Source organism: Tachyglossus aculeatus, chromosome 22 (assembly GCF_015852505.1).
Source record: "Tachyglossus aculeatus isolate mTacAcu1 chromosome 22, mTacAcu1.pri, whole genome shotgun sequence".
NCBI classification, from domain to species: Eukaryota; Metazoa; Chordata; class Mammalia; order Monotremata; family Tachyglossidae; genus Tachyglossus; species Tachyglossus aculeatus.
In genome coordinates, this window is record NC_052087.1 from 31,661,243 (window position 1) to 31,682,234 (window position 20,992).

Here is a 20,992-nt window from a genome sequence, read left to right on the forward strand (position 1 = left end):
GCAGACCACACGGACAGGAGCTCCAGAAGAGACCGACGGAGAGAAGGGCCACGGTGAGGACCAGAGGGAAGGTGAAGGCCACACGGAAAGTCTGGGCTTGAAGTCTGGAACCAGAGCCCTCCTCCCGGATCCCCGTCCTCGTGACTTCCCCTTTCTTCTTCAGCAGGTGACTTCTGCCTGGCGTTCTGCTTCCAGCCACATCACTATCATTCAGAGATGAATCACTCTGCTCATAGCATTTTTCACCTCTTTATTTCTCAGGCTGTAGATAAGGGGGTTCAACATGGGGACCACGATGGTGTAGAAAACAGAAGCTACCTGGTCCTTACCCAGGGAGTAAGATTTACTTGGCTTTAGATATGTAAAGATTAGAGTCCCATAGAAGATGGTGACTCCTGTGAGGTGGGAAGCACAGGTGGAGAAGGCTTTTTTTCTTCCCACAGAGGAGTTGATCTTCAAAATGGCAGAGATAATAGCCATGTAAGAGACTGTAATCATTATCAGAGACATTACAAGTGTGGAGCCAGCTATGATAAAGATCACGATTTCCGTGCTACGTGTGTCAATGCAGGACAAAACCAAGATTGGTGAGATATCACAGAAAAAATGGTGAATTACATTTGAGTTGCAAAATGGCAACCTAGCTATGGACAGAACAGTTATCAGGGAGTTTGTGAAAGCAACTCCATATGATCCAACCATAAGCCATATGCATAATCTTGAGGACATAACAGAGGAATAAAGCAGTGGGTTACAGATAGCTACATAACGATCGTATGCCATTGCAGAGAGGAGAAAGCATTCTGTTCCTGCCAAAGAAATGAAAAAATACATTTGGGCAAAGCAGCCAATGAATGAGATCATCTTTCTGGATGTTAATAAATTCTCCAAGGTTTTGGGAGTAATGGCTGTGGAGTAGCTCAGATCAACAAAGGACAACCCACCCAGGAAGAAATACATGGGGCTGTGAAGCTGAGAGTCTTTCTGGATGATCAAGATCAGCCCTAGGTTCCCCACCACAGAAAACGTATACATCAAGAGAAATACCATGGAAAGGACCAGTTGGGCTCTTGGAGAATCAGTCAGGCTCAGGAGGATGAAGTTGGCCATTCTGGTATCATTTCCTGCAGCCAGTGGCTTCAGCATCTCTCCTCTAGTGGGAAATGAATATTGAAATTCAGGAGAAAAACATTCCTACGGTTTGGGGGATTTTAGGAGAATCAAGAAAAATATACTTAGGGATGGAAACTGCTGTTTGATCACATTTGGTTCGATATCTGTGCTTGGTTAAAGGGAAATCACAGAAGCCCAAGTTTTCCCTTCTCAGTCACTTTGAATGGAGAAAGATTTCAATCCTGCAGAATCATTGAGCAATGACGTAGAATTAAAACAATGTTGCAATAACTCAATTTTCTCTCACCTGTTCCCACGGTTCTGATAATTTAGGGAGTTCAGCATCTACAAAGGGGTTCTGGATGTTTGTAGTTGTTTGTGTGTGGTGTGGGGGGTGGGGGGACAGAAGATGTCCATGGGAGTAAGCATGGCCTAGTGGATTGAGCACAGGCCTGGGAGTTAAAAAGACCTGAGTTCTAATCTTGGCTCTGCCACTTGTCTGCTGTGTGACCTTGGGTAAGTCAATTAACTTCTCTGTACCTCATTTACCTCATCTGTAATGTGGGGATTAAGACTGTGAGCCCCATGTGGGACAGGCAGCAACTGTGTCCTAACCGATTAGCTTGTATCTACCCCAGCACTTAACATGACACATAATAATAATTAATAATAATGATTATGGTATTTGTTAGGTGCTTACTATGTGCCAAGCACTGTTCTAAGCGCTGGGTTAGTTACAAGGTAATCAGTTTGCCCCTCATGGGGAATGCAGTCCTAATCCCCATTTTACAGATGAGGGAACTGAGGCATAGAGAAGTTAAGTGGCTTGCCCAAAGTCACACAGCAGACAAGTGGCAGAGGTGGGATTAGAACCCACGTCCTCTGATTCCCAAGCCCGTGCTCTTTCCACTACGCCACACTGCTTCTCATAGTAAGAACATAGTATGTGCGCTTAGTACAGTGTTCTATACATAGCAAGCACTCAGTAAATACAATTAAATGAATGAATGAAAGAGAGCGACAGACGGACACACCACTCAGGCTACTGGATCCAGGGGGGTGGCAGCAGAAGTGAGCGTTTAACAAATACCATCATCATCATTATTATTATTATTATTATCATTAATATCAATAAACAAATGTTATTATTATTACCCAAGCTGTGAACTCCTACTCTTACAAAAGGGATCTTCCCTATATTTTCTCTTCTGACTTACCTTTCCTGGTTTATCATCTTTCAACAGGTTTCATCATAGGTTAAAAACATGATAATTATTTATTAAGCATTTGCTATGTTCCAAGTGCTGGAGTAGATGCAAGACCATCGGAGGGGACCCAGTCCAAGTCTCACATGAGGCTCATAGTCCAAGCTGGAGGGAAGACAGGTATTTTATCCCCATTTTACAGATGGGAAAGTTCAGGCACAGAGAAGTTAATTAACTCTCCCAAGTTCACAATGAGAGAAGCGATAAAGCAGGGAATGGATTCTCTGTCTACTATCTGGTCCAATGCTGTTATCTCTAGATGGCTAGCCTCAGGATTTAGGAAACACCTCAAGTCTGAGCTTAGGAGAGTGGAGAGCATGCCCCAGAGAATCCTGTGACGACAACTTACACAGCCCTGACACCATCTCGTCCCTGATTCCTAACTATTTTGAGGCCCGGTTACAGGAGTTCCACACAAGTGCTGAATGCAATCTCCATCTCCGACGAACGCAGGCTGGTGGCAATATCACGTCCCTATTCTCCCTTCTCAAGTCTCAACACAACTTCCATTACAAGAGCGGAGCCGGAGGGATCTACCTCCTGTAGATATGTACATATCTTTAAATTATATATAATGAAGCATTTATTTATATTAATGTCTGTCTCCCCATCTAGACAGTAGGCTCATCGTGGGCAGGGAATGTGTCTGCCAACTCTGTTGAACTGTACTCTCCCAAGAAGTTAGCATAGTGCTCTGTACATAGTTAGCTCTCAATAAGTACCACTGATGATGATGATGATCATACAAGTTGCATTACTGTTCACTCTGAAACTCACTCTGGAAATTTCAGTTGAGCCCTTAAAAAAAATGAATTCATTTAGAAATCAAACATATGGCTTTAACTTGCCAAAATCTCTTCAGTGAAGCTGATTTGTTCCTCCCTCTTCCTCACATTTTCAATTTAATAATAGTGATGGCATTTGTTAAGCACTTACTATGTGTGAAGCACTGTTCTAAGCGGTGGGGGTGATACAAGGTGATCAGGTTGTCCCACAGGGGGCTCACAGTTTTAATCCCCATTTTATAGATGAGGTAACTGAGGCCCAGAGAAGTGAAGTGACTTGCCCAAAGTCACACAGCTGACAAGTGGCAGAGCCGGGATTAGAACCCATGACATCTGGCTCCCAAGCCCATGCTCTTTCCACTGAGCCACGAGGCTTCTCTACTGAAGTCAAATTTGTTCTTGTGTTTAAGTGAATCAGAGAGGATACATCATGAAGAAACCTTGAGGGGTTTAACTTTAATTCAGATTTTGGTTGCCATTTCAAGACTTTTTACAAAATTCCAAGAGCCTAGTTATTATGGAAAATTTCCGGGGCACCGATATACAATCATACAGCTTTTACTACAAAATTGTAACTGAGCAGAGACGTAATCACTTACCCTTTATAGTGGTTGCCAACTCTGATTAGACGATAGGACACTTAAGGAAAGAGTCTACTTGAATTCCCAACTCTCCTTACTCAATGGGATCATTCCAAAAGGAGAATGAGTAGAAAAATACCATATATTAAAAGAAATGTTGATGTTCTTTAAAAAGAGAAGGATGCCATCAGAAGGTTTTTTGTCTACTAATATATCAAATTGTTGCCCATTCGTGAGCATTAAATTATCATTGTGTGGTTAAAGAAAATACATCCCTCCAAGAATCAGGTTATTCAGAAGAAGCTGATAACTTTTCCCAAGAAACTTCTCTCTACTAGTTTGCCATTGCAGATTTCCCTTCAGTAGAAAATGGATTTAATTCCCAAAAAATATCAGAGCCCTGTGATTTAAATCTTTTCTCATCTGATTTAATTTCAGTCATACATTTTTCATGTGCCTTCCTATCCTCTGTCCCTGAGCAAATAAAATATTCAGATCAAATCCAGACCAGCACTAGCCATTTCTGACAAAAGATCACACCAGCATTATTTATAGGGATTCTGGGCAGTTTCAGTGTCTGATCTGTTCAACAGCCTCTCCCTCACTTGAACCTCAGAGCATCTCTCGACCAGAAAGTTAATAACCAAACAAACCTTGTTTCTCCTTAGGGAAACAGGAATTAAATTGGTCACAGGGGTCATTTTCAAAGTAAGATTATGAGAACGTTTTTTAAAGACAAAAGTTCAGAGCAGGATAAACCCGAGTGCAGATTGTTTCTCCATAATGTGTCATTTCCCTAAGTGTTTTGGATAGGACACTACTGGGATATTTGGGGATGTTCTTCAGATACATTCATCAACTTAGAGAAAATGTGATGTGTTGGGTGAAAAGATAAACCCCAGGTGAGGCAACAGACTTGGAACATAAACTATCTTATGAGTGTTCTTGTTGAAAAGTTCTATAAGCTTGTAATCTCTGCATTATAGCAGAAGTGAGGGTTTTTATTTTTTTCATGATATTTGTTAAGAGTTTCGTATCTGCTAGGCACTGTACTGAGTGCAGAGGTGGATATAAAGTACAAGCTAATTAGGTTGGACACAGTCCCAGTCCCATTTGTGCCTCATAATTTTCATCACCATTTTACAGATGAAATAATTGAAGCACAGAGAAGTTAAATGACTTGTCCAAGGTCACATAGCAATAAGTGACAGAACCAGGATTAGGACCTAGGTCCTTCTGATTCCCAGGCTTGTGCTCTATCCACTAGGCCACGCTGCCTCTCATGGTTTTCGTGATTGATCTTTATTCTTCTCTTTCAAGTTCTTCATTGACCATGCAAAGGGTTTTTTGATTTCATAAATCATGAAGACCTGGGAGTCATCTTACTCAAGTTTGGCTTTCCCAAATTTGTTATTATAATAACAATAATAATAATGGCATTTATTAAGTGCTTACTATGTGCAAAGCACTGTTCTAAGCACTGGGGAGGGTTACAGGGTGATCAGGTTGTCCCACTGGGGGCTCACAGTCAATCCCCATTTTACAGATGAGGTAACTGAGGCCCAGAGAAGTTAAGTGACTTTCCCAAAGTCAAACAGCTGACAACTGGCAGAGCTGGGATTTGAACCCATGACTACCGACCCCGAATCCCGTGCTCTTTCCACTGAGCCACACTGCTTCTCTAAGGTCACACTCTGTTGGAATGGCAGTCAGAGTTCTGGGTAAAAGCTCTTTAAGGACACCCTTTCCAGTCACAATTGTGTTAATCATTGCACCAATGCTTTGCACCATAATGTTCACAGTGTTGCTGACTGACACATACTAAGTGTGGAATTTGGCAGATACATACAGGAACTCCTAGGAGGTGGATTCTTGAATTTTCAGGGCCTTTATGAAAAGATAATGGTTGTGAAGACTCTCACAACCCTGAATGAGTCCCTGAATGCTTTGGTCTGCCAGCCCGAAAAGGATGCGTGCTTCAGTCAAGGTCCAATTACCTCTCTGTGCCTCTGTTACCTCATCTGTAAAATGGCGAATAAAACTGGGAACTCCATAAGGGACAGGGACCGCATCCAACCTGTTAAGCCTGTGTCCTCCCCAGCACTTAGAACATTGCTCAGCACATAGTAAGTGCTAAACAAATACCATTATCGTCATCATCAATCATCATCATCGTATAGTCTTCTAGACTGAGAGCCCACTGTTGGGTAGGGACCATCTCTATATGTTGCCAACTTGCACTTCCCAAGCGCTTAGTACAGTGCTCTGCACACAGTAAGTGCTCAATAAACACAATTGAAATGTGATTGAATATAGAACATGCAGAAGGAGTTCAGGGAACTAGTAAGGAGCATGGCGGTTGGAGGAAATCATCTTGAATGGGGGTTAATCTAGAGACAATGAATTTTACAAGAAAAGGCTTATCCAACACACCACTGTTCCCTTCATTCAAAAAGACTATCCCCAACATTTAGTCACATAGTACATTGTCTGCTTGTCGCCCCACTGAATGGATTTCACAGTGAAGTCCTTCAAGGCCAAGGTTTCGCTTCTTGGAGTTTCTGGGGTGAGGAAATGCCATGAGGAGGGGGCAATGGGGAATGAGCTGGACCTCCAGCTCCTCCCATTTCTTGGATCTTCCTATCGGAGGCTCGGGGGATGCTGTTCTTCTAAACAGCCCCGGAAACAAGGCTGAGGCGATGGGAGCTCTGACCTGAGGGTCCTTGATGGTGTTCTTTTTTCTAGGACTGGATGAAGTGAGAAAGCTGCCCCAGCTCCCCGCTGCTTTATGCCAGGAGTAGGAACAGGTGTTGGTGTTGGGGGCGGGATGCAGACCACACCGGTAGGAGCTCCAGAAGAGACTGATGGAGAGAAGGCCCACGTTGAGGACCAGAGGGAGGGACAAGGCCACACAGAGAGTCTGGGCTGGAAGTCCGGTACCAGAGCCCTCCTCCTGGGTCTCCACCCTGGTGACTTCCCCTTCCTTCTTCAGCAGGTGACTTCTGCCTGGCGTTCTGCTTCCAGCCACATCACTATAGGGCAGAGATGAATCACCCTGCTCATAGCATTTTTCACCTCTTTATTTCTCAGGCTGTAGATAAGGGGGTTCAACATGGGGACCACGATGGTGTAGAAAACAGAAGCTACCTGGTCCTTACCCAGGGAGTAAGATTTACTTGGCTTTAGATATGTAAAGATTAGAGTCCCATAGAAGATGGTGACTCCTGTGAGGTGGGAAGCACAGGTGGAGAAGGCTTTTTTTCTTCCCACAGTGGAGTTGATCTTCAAAATGGCAGAGATAATAGCCATGTAAGAGACTGTAATCATTATCAGAGACATTACAAGGGTGGAGCCAGCTAAGATAAAGATCATGATTTCCATGCTACGTGTGTCAGTGCAGGACAAAACCAAGATTGGTGAGATATCACAGAAAAAATGGTGAATTACATTTGAGTTGCAAAATGGCAACCTAGCTATGAATGGAACAGTTATCAGGGAGTTTGTGAAAGCAACTCCATATGACCCAACCATAAGCCACATGCATAATTTTGAGGACATAACAGAGGAATAAAGCAGTGGGTTACATATAGCTACATAACGATCGTATGCCATTGCAGAGAGGAGAAAGCACTCTGTTCCTGCCAAAGAAATGAAAAAATACATTTGGGCAAAGCAGCCAATGAATGAGACCGTCTTTCTGGATGTTAATAAATTCTCCAAGGTTTTGGGAGTAATGGCTGTGGAGTAGCTCAGATCAGCAAAGGACAAACCACTCAGGAAAAAATACATGGGGCTGTGAAGCTGAGAGTCTTTCTGGATGATCAAGATCAGCCCTAGGTTCCCCACCACAGAAAACATATAGATCAAGAGAAATACCATGGAAAGGACCAGTTGGGCTCTTGGTGAATCAGTCAGGCTCAGGAGGATGAAGTTGGTCATTCTGGTATCATTTCCTGCAGCCAGTGGCTTCAGCATCTCTCCTCTAGTGGGAAATGAATATTCAAATTCAGGGGAAAAATGTTCCTACTGTTTGGGGGGTATTAGGAGAATCAAGAAAAATATACTTAGGGATGGAAACTGCTTTTTGATCACATTTGGTTCGCTATCTGTACTTGGTTAACGGGAAATCACAGAAGCCCAAGTTTTCCCTTCTCAGTCACTTTGAATGGAGAAAGCTTTCAATCCTGCAGAATCATTGAGCAACGACGTAGAATTAAAATAATGTTGCAGTAACTCAATTTTCTCTCACCTGTTCCAACGGTTCTGATAATTTAGGGAGTTCAGCATTTACAAAGGGGTTCTGGATGTTTGTAGTTGTTTGTGTGTGGTGTGTGGGGTGGGGGGGACAGAAGATGTCCATGGGAGTAAGCATGGCCTAGTGGATTGAGCACAGGCCTGGAAGTTAAAAGGACCTGAGTTCTAATCTTGGCTCCACCACTTGTCTGCTGTGTGACCTTGGGTAAGTCATTTAACTTCTCTGTACCTCATTTACCTCATCTGTAATATGGGGATTAAGACTGTGAGCCCCATGTGGGACAGGCAGCAACTGTGTCCAACCTGATTAGTTTGTGTCTACCCCAGCACTTAACATAACATGACACATAATAATGATTAATAATAATGATTGTGGTATTTGTTAGGTGCTTACTATGTGCCAAGCACTGTTCTAAGCACTGGGTTAGTTACAAGGTAATCAGGTTGCCCCACTTGGGGAATGCAGTCTTAATCCCCATTTTACAGATGAGGGAACTGAGGCATAGAGAAGTTAAGTGGCTTGCCCAAGGTCACACAGCAGACAAGTGGCAGAGCTGGGATTAGAACCCACGTCCTCTGATTCCCAAGCCCATGCTCTTTCCACTACGCCACACTGCTTCTCATAGTAAGCACATAGTAAGTGCGCTTAGTACAGTGTTCTATACATAGTAAGCACTCAGTAAATACAATTGAATGAATGAATGAAAGAGAGCGGCAGACAGACACACCACTCAGGCTACTGGATCCAGGGGGATGACAGCAGAAGTGAGCGCTTAACAAATACCATCATCATCACTATTATCATTATTATTATTATTATCATTATTATCAATAAACAAATATTATTATTATTACCCATGCTGTGAACTCCTACTCTTACAAAAGGGATCTTCCCTATATTTTCTCTTCTGACTTACCTTTTCTGGTTTATCATCTTTCAACAGGTTTGATAATTATTTATTAAGCATTTGCTATGCTCCAAGTGCTGGAGTAGATGCAAGACCATCGGAGGGGACCCAGTCCAAGTCTCACATGATGCTCACAGTCCAAGCTGGAGGGAAGACAGGTATTTTATCCCCATTTTACAGATGGGAAAGTGCAGGCACAGAGAAGTTAATTGACTCTCCCAAGTTCACAATGAGAGAAGTGATGAAGCAGGGAATGGATTCTCTGTCTACTGACATCTGGTCCAATGCTGTTATCTCTAGATGGCTAGCCTCAGGATTTAGGAAACACCTCAAGCCTGAGCTTAGAAGAGTGGAGAGCATGCCCCAGAGAATCCTGTGATGACAACTTACACAGCCCTGACATCATCTCGTCACTGATTCCTTGCTATTTTCAGGCCCGGTTACAGGAGTTCCACACAAGTGCTGAATGCAATCTCCATCTCCGATGAACGCAGGCTGGCGGCAATATCACACCCCTATTCTCCCTTCTCAAGTCTCAACGCAACTTCCATTACAAGAGTGGAGCTGGAGAGATCTACCTCCTGTAGATATGTACATATCTTTAAATTATATATAACGAAGCATTTATTTATACTAATGTCTGTCTCCCCATCTAGACAGTAGGCTCATCGTGGGCAGGGAATGTGTCTGCCAACTCTGTTGAACAGTACTCTCCCAAGAGGTTAGTATAGTGCTCTGTACATAGTTAGCTCTCAATAAATACCACGGATGATGATGATGATCATACAAGTTGCATTACTGTTCACTCTGAAGCTCACTCTGGAAATTTCAGTTGAGTCCTTAAAAAAAATGACTTCATTTAGAAATCACACTTATGGCTTTAACTTGCCAAAATCTCTTCAGTGAAGCTGATTTGTTCCTCCCTCTTCCTCACATTTTCAATTTAATAATAATGATGGCATTTGTTAAGCACTTACTATGTGCGAAGCACTGTTCTAAGCGGTGGGGGGGATACAAGGTGATCAGGTTGTCCCACGGGGGGGTTCACAGTTTTAATCCCCATTTTATAGATGAGGTAACTGAGGCCCAGAGAAGTGAAGTGACTTGCCCAAAGTCACACAGCTGACAAATGGCAGCGCTGGGATTAGAACCCATGACATCTGGCTCCCAAGCCCATGCTCTTTCCACTGAGCCACGCGGCTTCTCTACTGAAGTCAAATTTGTTCTTGTGTTTAAGTGAATCAGAGAGGATACATCATGAAGAAACTTTGAGGGGTTTAACTTTAATTCAGATTTTGGTTGCCTTTTCGAGACTTTTTACAAAATTCCAAGAGCCTAGGTATTATGGAAACTTTCCGGGGCACCGATATACAATCATACAGTTTTTACCACAAAATTGTAACTGAGCAGAGACGTAATCACTTACCCTTTATAGTGGTTGCCAACTCTGATTAGACAATAGGATACTTAAGGAAAGAGTCTACTTGAATTCCCAACTCTCCTTACTCAATGGGATCATTCCAAAAGGAGAATGAGTAGAAAAATACCATATATTAAAAGAAATGTTGATGTTCTTTAAAAAGAGAAGGATGCCATCAGAAGGTCTTTTTGTCTACTAATATATGAAATTGTTGCCCATTCGTGAGCATTAAATTATCATTGTGTGGTTAAAGAAAATACATCCCTCCAAGAATCAGGTTATTCAGAAGAAGCTGATCACTTTTCCCAAGAAACTTCTCTCTACTAGTTTGCCATTGCAGATTTTCCTTCAGTACAAAATGGATTTAATTCCCAAAAAATATCAGAGCCCTGTGATTTAAATCTTTTCTCATCTGATTTAATTTCAGTCATACATTTTTCATGTGCCTTCCTATCCTCTGTCCCTGAGCAAATAAAATATTCAGATCAAATCCAGAACAGCACTAGCCATTTCCGAGAAAAGATCACACCAGCATTATTTATAGGGAATCTGGGCAGTTTCGGTGTCTGATCTGTTCAACACAGTGCTGACAGCCTCTCCCTCACTTGAACCTCAGAGCATCTCTCCACCAGAAAGTTAATAACCAAACAAACCCTGTTTCTCCTTAGGGAGACAGGGATTAAATTGGTCACAGGGGTCACTTTCAAAGTAAGATTATGAGAATGTTTTTTAAAGACAAAAGTTCAGAGCAGGATAAACCCAAGTGCAGACTGTTTCTCCATAATGTGTAATTTCCCTAAGTGTTTTGGATAGGACACTACTGGGATATTTGGGGATGTTCTTCAGATACATTCATCAATTTAGAGAAAATGCGATGTGTTGGGTGAAAAGATAAACCCCAGGTGCGGCAACAGACTTGGGACATAAACTATCATATGAGTGTTCTTGCTGAAAAGTTCTATAAGCTTGTAATCTCTGCATTATAGCAGAAGTGAGGGTATTTATTTTTTTCGTGATATTTGTTAAGAGTTTCCTATATACTAGGCACTGTACTGAGTGCAGAGGTGGATATAGAGTACAAGCTAATGAAGTTGGACACAGTCCTAGTCCCATTTGGGCCTTATAATTTTCATCACCATTTTACAGATGAGATAACTGAAGCACAGAGAAGTTAAATGCCTTGTCCAAGGTCACATAGCAAATAAGTGGCAGAACCAGGATTAGGGCCTACGTCCTTCTGATTCCCAGGCCTGTGCTCTATCCACTAGGGCATGCTGCCTCTTATGGTTTTCGTGATTGATCTTGATTCTTCTCTTTCAAGTTCTTCATTGACCATGCAAAGGTTTTTTTGATTTCATAAATCATGAAGACCTGGGAGTCATCTTACTCAAGTTTGGCTTTCCAAAATTTGTTATCATAATCATAATAATAATAGTGGCATTTATTAAGTGCTTACTATGTGCAAAGCACTGTTCTAAGCACTGGGGAGGGTTACAGGGTGATCAGGTTGTCCCACTGGGGGCTCACAGTCAATCCCCATTTTACAGATGAGGTAACTGAGGCCCAGAGAAGTTAAATGACTTGCCCAAAGTCACACAGCTGACAACTGGCAGAGCTGGGATTTGAGCCCATGACTACCGACTCCGAATCCCGTGCTCTTTCCACTGAGCCACACTGCTTCTCTAAGGTCACACTCTGTTGGAATGGCAGTCAGAGTTCTGGGTAAAAGCTCTTTAAGGACACCCTTTGCAGTCACAATTGCATTAATCATTGCACCAATGCTTTGCACCATAATGTTCACAGTGTTGCTGACTGACACATACTAAGTGTGAAATTTGGCAGATACATACAGGAACTGCTAGGAGGTGGATTCTTGAATATACAGGGCCTTTATGAAAAGATAATAGTTGTGAAGACTCTCACAACCCTGAATGAGTCCCTGAATGCTTTGGTCTGCCAGCTCGAAAAGGATGCGTGCTTCAGTCAAGGTCCAATTAACTCTCTGTGCCTCTGTTACCTCATCTGTAAAATGGCGAATAAAACTGTGAACTCCATAAGGGACAGGGACCACATCCAACCTGTTAAACCTGTGTCCTCCCCAGCACTTAGAACATTGTTCAGCACATAGTAAGTGCTAAACAAATACCATTATCGTCATCTTTAATGATCATCATCGAATAGTCTTCTAGACTGAAAGCCCACTGTTGGGTAGGGACCATCTCTATATGTTGCCAACTTGCACTTCCCAAGCACTTAGTACAGTGCTCTTCATATAGTAAATGCTCAATAAATACGATTGAATTTTGATTGAATATAGAACATGCAGAAGGAGGTCAGGGAACTACCTGGCAGTTGGAGGAAATCATCTTGAGTGGGGGTTAATCTAGAGACAATGAATTTTACAAGAAAAGGCTTATCCAACACACCACTGTTGCCTTCATTCAAAAAGACTATCCCCAACATTTAGTCACATAGTACATTGTCTGCTTGTGGCCCCACTGAATGGATTTCACAGTGAAGTCCTTCAAGGCCAAGGTTTTGCTTCTTGGAGTTTCTGGGGTGAGGAAATGCCATGAGGAGGGGGCAATGGGGAATGAGCTGGACCTCCAGCTCCTCCCATTTCTTGGATCTTCCTATCGGAGGCTCGGAGGATGCCGTTCTTCTGAACAGCCCCGGACACAAGGCTGAGGCGATGGGAGCTCTGACCTGAGGGTCCTTGCTGGTGTTCTCCTTTCTAGGACTGGATGAAGTGAGAAGGCTGCCCCAGCTCCCCTCTGCTTTGGGCCAGGGGTAATAACAGGTGGTGGTGTTGGGGGCAGGACGCAGACCACACGGGCAGGAGCTCCAGAAGAGACCGATGGAGAGAAGGACCACGGTGAGGACCAGAGCGAGGGACAAGGCCACATAGAGAGTCTGGGCTGGAAGTCCGGGACCAGAACCCTCCTCCCGGGTCTCCACCCTGGTGACTTCCCCTTCCTTCTTCAGCAGGTGACTTCTGCCTGGCGTTCTGCTTCCAGCCACATCACTATAGGGCAGAGACGAATCACCCTGCTCATAGCATTTTTCACCTCCTTATTTCTCAGGCTGTAGATAAGGGGGTTCAACATGGGGACCACGATGGTGTAGAAAACAGAAGCTACCTGGTCCTTACCCAGGGAGTAAGATTTACTTGGCTTTAGATATGTAAAGATTAGAGTCCCATAGAAGATGGTGACTCCTGTGAGGTGGGAAGCACAGGTGGAGAAGGCTTTTTTTCTTCCCACAGAGGAGTTGATCTTCAAAATGGCAGAGATAATAGCCATGTAAGAGACTGTAATCATTATCAGAGACATTACAAGTGTGGAGCCAGCTAAGATAAAGATCACGATTTCCGTGCTACGTGTGTCAGTGCAGGACAAAACCAAGATTGGTGAGCTATCACAGAAAAAATGGTGAATTACATTTGAGTTGCAAAATTGCAACCTAGCTATGAACAGAACAGTTATCAGGGAGTTTGTGAAAGCAACTCCATATGACCCAACCATAAGCCACATGCATAATCTTGAGGACATAACAGAGGAATAAAGCAGTGGGTTACAGATAGCTACATAACGATCGTATGCCATTGCAGAGAGGAGAAAGCATTCTGTTCCTGCCAAAGAAATGAAAAAATACATTTGGGCAAAGCAGCCAATGAATGAGATCGTCTTTCTGGATGTTAATAAATTCTCCAAGGTTTTGGGAGTAATGGCTGTAGAGTAGCTCAGATCAACAAAGGACAAACCACACAGGAAAAAATACATGGGGCTGTGAAGCTGAGAGTCTTTCTGGATGATCAAGATCAGCCCTAGGTTCCCCACCACAGAAAACGTATAGATCAAGAGAAATACCATGGAAAGGACCAGTTGGGCTCTTGGAGAATCAGTCAGGCTCAGGAGGATGAAGGTGGCCATTCTGGTATCATTTCCTGCAGCCAGTGGCTTCAGCATCTCTCCTCTAGTGGGAAATGAATATTGAAATTCAGGGGAAAAATGTTCCTTCCGTTTGGGGGACATTAGGAGAATCAAGAAAAATATACTTAGGGATGGAAACTGCTGTTTGATCACATTTGGTTCGATATCTGTGCTTGGTTAGAGGGAAGTCACGGAAGCCCAAGTTTTCCCTTCTCAGTCACTTTGAATGGAGAAAGTTTTCGATCCTGTGGAGTCATTGAGCAACGACGTAGAATTAAAACAATGTTGCAGTTACTCAATTTTCTCTCACCTGTTCCCAGGGTTCTGATAATTTAGGGAGTTCAGCATCTACAAAGGGGTTCTGGAGGTTTGTAGTTGTTTGTGTGTGGTGTGGGGGGTGGGGAGACAGAAGATGTCCATGGGAGTAAGCATGGCCTAGTGGATTGAGCACAGGCCTGGGAGTTAAAAGGACCTTAGTTCTAATCTTGGCTCCACCACTTGTCTGCTGTGTGACCTTGGGTAAGTCACTTAACTTCTCTGTACCTCATTTACCTCATCTATAATATGGGGATTAAGACTGTGAGCCCCATGTGGGACAGGCAGCAACTGCGTCCAACCTGATTAGCTTGTATCTACCCCAGCACTTAACATAACATGACACATAATAATAATTAATAATAATGATTATGGTATTTGTTAGGTGCTTACTATGTGCCAAGCACTGTTCTAAGCACTGGGTTAGTTACAAGGTAATCAGGTTGCCCCACATGGGGAATGGAATCTTAATCCCCATTTTACAGATGAGGGAACTGAGGCATAGAGAAGTTAAGTGGCTTGCCCAAGGTCACACAGCAGACAAGTGGCAGAGTTGGGATTAGAACCCACGTCTTCTGATTCCCAAGCCCGTGCTCTTTTCACTACACCACACTGCTTCTCATAGTAAGCACATAGTAAGTGCGCTTAGTACAGTGTTCTATACATAGTAAGCACTCAGTAAATGCAATTGAATGAATGAATGAAAGAGAGTGACAGACAGACACACCACTCAGGCTACCGGATCCAGGGCGATGGCAGCAGAAGTGAGCGCTTAACAAATACCATCATCATTGTTATTATTATTATTATCATTATTATCAATAAGCAAATATTATTATTACTACCCACGCTGTGAACTCCTACTGTTACAAAAGGGATCTTCCCTCTATTTTCTCTTCTGACTTACCTTTTCTGGTTTATCATCTTTCAACAGGTTTCATCCTAGGTTAAAAAGATGATAATTATTTATTAAGCATTTGCTATGTTCCAAGTGCTGGAGTAGATGCAAGACCATCAGAGGGGATCCAGTCCAAGTCTCACATGAGGCTCATAGTCGAGGCTGGAGGGAAGACAGGTATTTTATCCCCATTTTACAGATGGGAAAGTTCAGGCACAGAGACGTTAATTAACTCTCCCAAGTTCACAGTGAGAGACGTGATGAAGCAGGGAATGGATTCTCTGTCTACTGACATCTAGTCCAATGTTGTTATCTCTAGATGGCTAGCCTCAGGATATAGGAAACACCTCAAGCCTGAGCTTAGAAGAGTGGAGAGTATGCCCCAGAGAATCCTGTGTCGACAACTTACACAGCCCTGACACCATCCCATCCCTGATTCCTTGCTATTTTGAGGCCCCTTTACAGGAGTTCCACACAAGTGCTGAATGCAATCTCCATCTCCGATGAACGCAGGCTGGCGGTAATACCACGTCCCTATTCTCCCTTCTCAAGTCTCAACACAACTTCCATTACAAGAGCGGAGCCGGAGGGATCTACCTCCTGTAGATATGTACATATTTTTAAATCATATGTAATGAAGCATTTATTTATATTAATGTCTGTCTCTCAATCTAGACAGTAGGCTCATTGTGGGCAGGGAACGTGTCTGCCAACTCTGTTGAACTGTACTCTCCCAAGAAGTTAGTATAGTGCTCTGTACATAGTTAGCTCTCAATAAGTACCACTGATGATGATGATGATCATACAAGGTGCATTACTGTTCACTCTGAAGCTCACTCTGGAAATTTCAGTTGAGCCTTAAAAAAAATGACTTCATTTAGAAATCACACATATGGCTTTAACTTGCCAAAATCTCTTCAGTGAAGCTGATTTGTTCCTCCCTCTTCCTCACATTTTCAATTTAATAATAATGATGGCATTTGTTAAGCACTTACTATGTGCGAAGCACTGTTCTAAGCGGTGGGGGGGATACAAGGTGATCAGGTTGTCCCACGGGGGGGTTCACAGTTTTAATCCCCATTTTATAGATGAGGTAACTGAGGCCCAGAGAAGTGAAGTGACTTGCCCAAAGTCACACAGCTGACAAGTGGCAGAGCCGGGATTAGAACCCATGACATCTGGCTCCCAAGCCCATGCTCTTTCCACTGAGCCACGCGGCTTCTCTACTGAAGTCAAATTTGTTCTTGTGTTTAAGTGAATCAGAGAGGATACATCATGAAGAAACTTTGAGGGGTTTAACTTTAATTCAGATTTTGGTTGCCATTTCAAGACTTTTTACAAAATTCCAAGAGCCTAGTTATTATGGAAACTTTCCGGGGCACCGATATACAGTCATACAGTTTTTACTCCAAAATTGTAACTGAGCAGAGACGTAATCACTTACCCTTTATAGTGGTTGCCAAATCTGATTAGACGATAGGACACTTAAGGAAAGAGTCTACTTGAATTCCCAACTCTCCCTACTCAATGGGATCATTCCAAAAGGAGAATGAGCAGAAAAATACCATATATTAAAAGAAATGTTGATGTTCTTTAAAAAGAGAAGGATGCCATCAGAAGGTTTTTTTGTCTACTAATATATCAAATTGTTGCCCATTTGTGAGCATTAAATTATCATTGTGTGGTTAAAGAAAATACATCCCTCCAAGAATCAGGTTATTCAGAAGAAGCTGATAACTTTTCCCAAGAAACTTCTCTCTACTAGTTTGCCATTGCAGATTTTCCTTCAGTATAAAATGGATTTAATTCCCAAAAAATATCAGAGCCCTGTGATTTAAATCTTTTCTCATCTGATTTCAGTCATACATTTTTCATGTGCCTTCCAATCCTCTGTCCCTGAGCAAAAAAAATATTCAGATCAAATCCAGAACAGCACTAGCCATTTCTGACAAAAGATCACACCAGCATTATTTATAGGGATTCTGGGCAGTTTCGGTGTCTGATCTGTTCAACAAGCCTCTCCCTCACTTGAACCTCAGAGCATCTCTCCACCAGAAAGTTAATAACCAAACAAACCTTGTTTCTCCTTAGGGAGACAGGGATTAAATTGGTCACAGGGGTCATTTTCAAAGTAAGATTATGAGAAAGTTTTTTAAAGACAAAAGTTCAGAGCAGGATAAACCCAAGTGCAGATTGTTTCTCCATAATGTGTAATTTCCCTAAGTGTTTTGGATAGGACACTACTGGGATATTTGGGGATGTTCTTCAGATACATTCATCAATTTAGAGAAAACGTGATGTGTTGGATGAAAAGATAAACCCCAGGTGCGGCAACAGACTTGGGACATAAACTATCATATGTGTGGTCTTGTTGAAAAGTTCTGTAAGCTTGTAATCTCTGCATTATAGCAGAAGTGAGGGTTTTTATTTTTTTCATGATATTTGTTAAGAGTTTCCTATCTGCTAGGCACTGTACTGAGTGCAGAGGTGGATATAAAGTACAAGCTAATTAGGTTGGACACAGTCCCAGTCCCATTTGGGCCTCATCATTTTCATCACCATTTTACAGATGAGATAATTGAAGCACAGAGAAGTTAAATGACTTGTCCAAGGTCACATAGCAAATAAGTGACAGAACCAGGATTAGGACCTACGTCCTTCTGATTCCCAGGCCTGTGCTCTATCCACTAGGCCATGCTGCCTCTCATGGTTTTCGTGATTGATCTTGATTCTTCTCTTTCAAGTTCTTCATTGACCATGCAAAGGTTTTTTTGATTTCATAAATCATGAAGACCTGGGAGTCATCCTACTCAAGTTTGGCTTTCCCAAATTCGTTATAATTATAATAATAATAATAATGGCATTTATTAAGTGCTTACTATGTGCAAAGCACTGTTCTAAGCACTGGGGAGGTTACAGGGTGATCAGGTTGTCCCACTGGGGGCTCACAGGCAATCCCCATTTTATAGATGAGGTAACTGAGGCCCAGAGAAGTTAAGTGACTTGCCCAAAGTCACACAGCTGACAACTGGCAGAGCTGGGATTTGAACCCATGACTACCGACTCCGAATCCCGTGCTCTTTCCACTGAGCCACACTGCTTCTCTAAGGTAAAACTCTGTTGGAATGGCAATCAGAGTTCTGGGTAAAAGCGCTTTAAGGACACCCTTTGCAGTCACAATTGCGTTAATCATTGCACCAATGCTTTTCACCATAATGTTCACAGTGTTGCTGACTGACACATACTAAGTGTGAAATTTGGCAGATACATACAGGAACTCCTAGGAGGTGGATTCTTGAATTTACTGGGCCTTTATGAAAAGGCAGTGGTTGTAAAGACTCTCACAATCCTGAATGAGTCCCTGAATGCTTTGGTCTGCCTGTCCGAAAAGGATGCGTGCTTCAGTCAAGGCCCAATTTCCTAACTCCTGCACGAAATGTTATCTATTGATGGCGGGCAGCTTAATTCTGCTCCCTGAGGTGCAGACTTTCACCAAATGCTGTTCAGAGTGGCCAAGTGAAAAGAGCATAAAGAGCCTGAGAATCAGACGGTTCTAATCGCAGTTCCTCCACTCGCCTGCTGTGTGACTTGTCTGCAGTTTGACCTTGGGCAGGTCACTTCATTCTCTGGGCCTCAGTTACCTCATCTGTAAAATGGGGAATGAGACTGTGAGCCCCAAGTGTATTCATTCATTCATTAACTTGTATTTATCGAGCACTTACTGCCTGCAGAGCGCTGTACTATATGCTTGGAAAGTACAATTTAGCAACAGAGACAATCTCTGCTCAACAGTCTAGAAGGGAGGAGGCTGACATCAAAACAAGTAAACAGACATCAATAGCATCAATATAAATGAATATTCATTTATTCATTCATCGTATTTATTGAGCATTTACTTTGTGCAGAGCACTGTACTAAGTGCTTGAAAAGTACAATTCAGCAACAGAGACGATCCCTACCCAACAATGGACTCACAGTCTAGAATTATACATATATACACATCATTAATAAAATAAATGGAATAATAAGTATGAACATATAAACACAAGTGCTGTGGGGAGGCGATGGGGGTAGAGCAGAGGGAGTGAGTCAGGGTTATGAGGAGGGGAAGAGGAGCAGAGTTAAAGGGGGGTTTAGTCTGGGAGGATCTTACGCTCTTTGTAGGCTCTTAAATTGGGTTGTGTCAAGAGTGAGTTGATTTCATAGCAAAAATGATGAATAACAAAGTAAGAGAATGTTAGCCAACTGAAATTAAGGAGCTGGTGAATCCGATTCAGTGAGATGAGGTTCAGCCATTTGTGGACCATTTGGGACATGAAGCCTGGAAAAAGCGGTGGACTACAGATGGCTCACCTCTCAGGGTACACCTGGAGAGTTTCCAGTACTCTACCAGTCTCAACTATGGAAGGGAGAGTCACGCAGAGGCATATCCATTCCATTCCTAGCCTGGGCAGTGGCTAGTGAGTGGACATCAAAATAATAATAATAATAACAATTTTGATATTTGTTAAGTGCTTACTATGTGCCAAGCACTGTTCTAAGCGCTGGGGGAGATACAAGGTAATCAGGTTGTCCCACATGGTGCCACAGTCTTAATCCCCATTTTCCAGATGAGGTATCTGAGGCACAGAGAAGTTAATTGACTTGCCTAAAGTCACACAGCTGATAAGTGGCAGAGCCGAGATTAGAACCCATGACCTCTGGCTCCCAAGCCCCTGCTCTTTCCACTAAGCCACATGGCTTCTCTGTGCTCACCTGCGCTGTGCTGGGCAGCAGTGGCATGGGAGAGAGTCGAGAGTGGAGACCTAGGTTTACTGCAGAGAAAGAGGCAGTGGTAAACCGCTCTCATATTTTTACCAAGAAAACTCTAAGGATACACTATCAGAATGATTGCAGATGGAGGTGGGGTGTTCTGAGAGAGATGTGTCCACGGCGTCGTTATGGGTCTGACATGACTCAACAGCATAAGACAAGAACAGTCAGAGCACACTGAGTCCAGGAGGAAGCACTCATTGTGGACTAAGCCAAGTGTTAAGTATGTATGGCCAAAAATTGATTAGGGTCTGGACAATGGTAGAGAAATAAAGGATATCGATGATTGCCAAGTTGTTGAGCGTAAGCGCTTTGTAACCAGAGAACGAGTCACTTCTTTATTCTGTATTTCCCAAGAGCCTCATACAGTGCACCTCACTACGCAGGCCCTCAGTAAATGCTACTACAGAAGCAGCATGGCTTAGTGGAAAAAGCACAGGTTTAACGAGTCAGAGGTCATGGGTCACCTCTTCCACTTGTCAGCTGTGTAACTTTGAGCAAGTCACTTAACCTCTCTATGCCTCAGTTACCTCATCTGTAAAATGGGAATTAAGACTGTGAGCCTCATGTGGGACAACCTGACTACCTTGTATCTACTTGAAACACTGCTTGGCACATAGTAAGCACTTAACAAAATCCATTATTGTTATTACTACCAGTCCTCCTCCTCCTCGTTCTTCTCCTCCTCATTTCCTCCTTCTCCTTCTCC

The 20,992-nt window shown here is 42.9% G+C and overlaps 3 protein-coding genes across 3 annotated transcripts; all 3 read right to left on the reverse strand.

Annotated features, from left to right (window-relative positions):
• Window positions 1-210: 210 nt before the first annotated feature.
• Window positions 211-2,347, reverse strand: LOC119944036 (olfactory receptor 8H1-like). Its single transcript, XM_038765263.1, has 2 exons — window positions 2,331-2,347; window positions 211-1,153 (listed from the first exon to the last, which is right to left on the reverse strand). Exons 1-2 carry the CDS (start codon window positions 2,345-2,347, stop codon window positions 211-213), a joined length of 960 nt encoding a protein of 319 aa, XP_038621191.1.
• A 4,385-nt stretch (window positions 2,348-6,732) lies between these two features.
• On the reverse strand, window positions 6,733-8,932 carry LOC119944037 (olfactory receptor 8H1-like). The gene is made up of 2 exons (XM_038765264.1): window positions 8,916-8,932; window positions 6,733-7,726 (listed from the first exon to the last, which is right to left on the reverse strand). Exons 1-2 carry the CDS (start codon window positions 8,930-8,932, stop codon window positions 6,733-6,735), a joined length of 1,011 nt encoding a protein of 336 aa, XP_038621192.1.
• Window positions 8,933-13,307: 4,375 nt separating this feature from the next.
• Window positions 13,308-15,497, reverse strand: LOC119944038 (olfactory receptor 8H1-like). Its single transcript, XM_038765265.1, has 2 exons — window positions 15,481-15,497; window positions 13,308-14,301 (listed from the first exon to the last, which is right to left on the reverse strand). Exons 1-2 carry the CDS (start codon window positions 15,495-15,497, stop codon window positions 13,308-13,310), a joined length of 1,011 nt encoding a protein of 336 aa, XP_038621193.1.
• Between the last annotated feature and the right edge of the window lie 5,495 nt (window positions 15,498-20,992).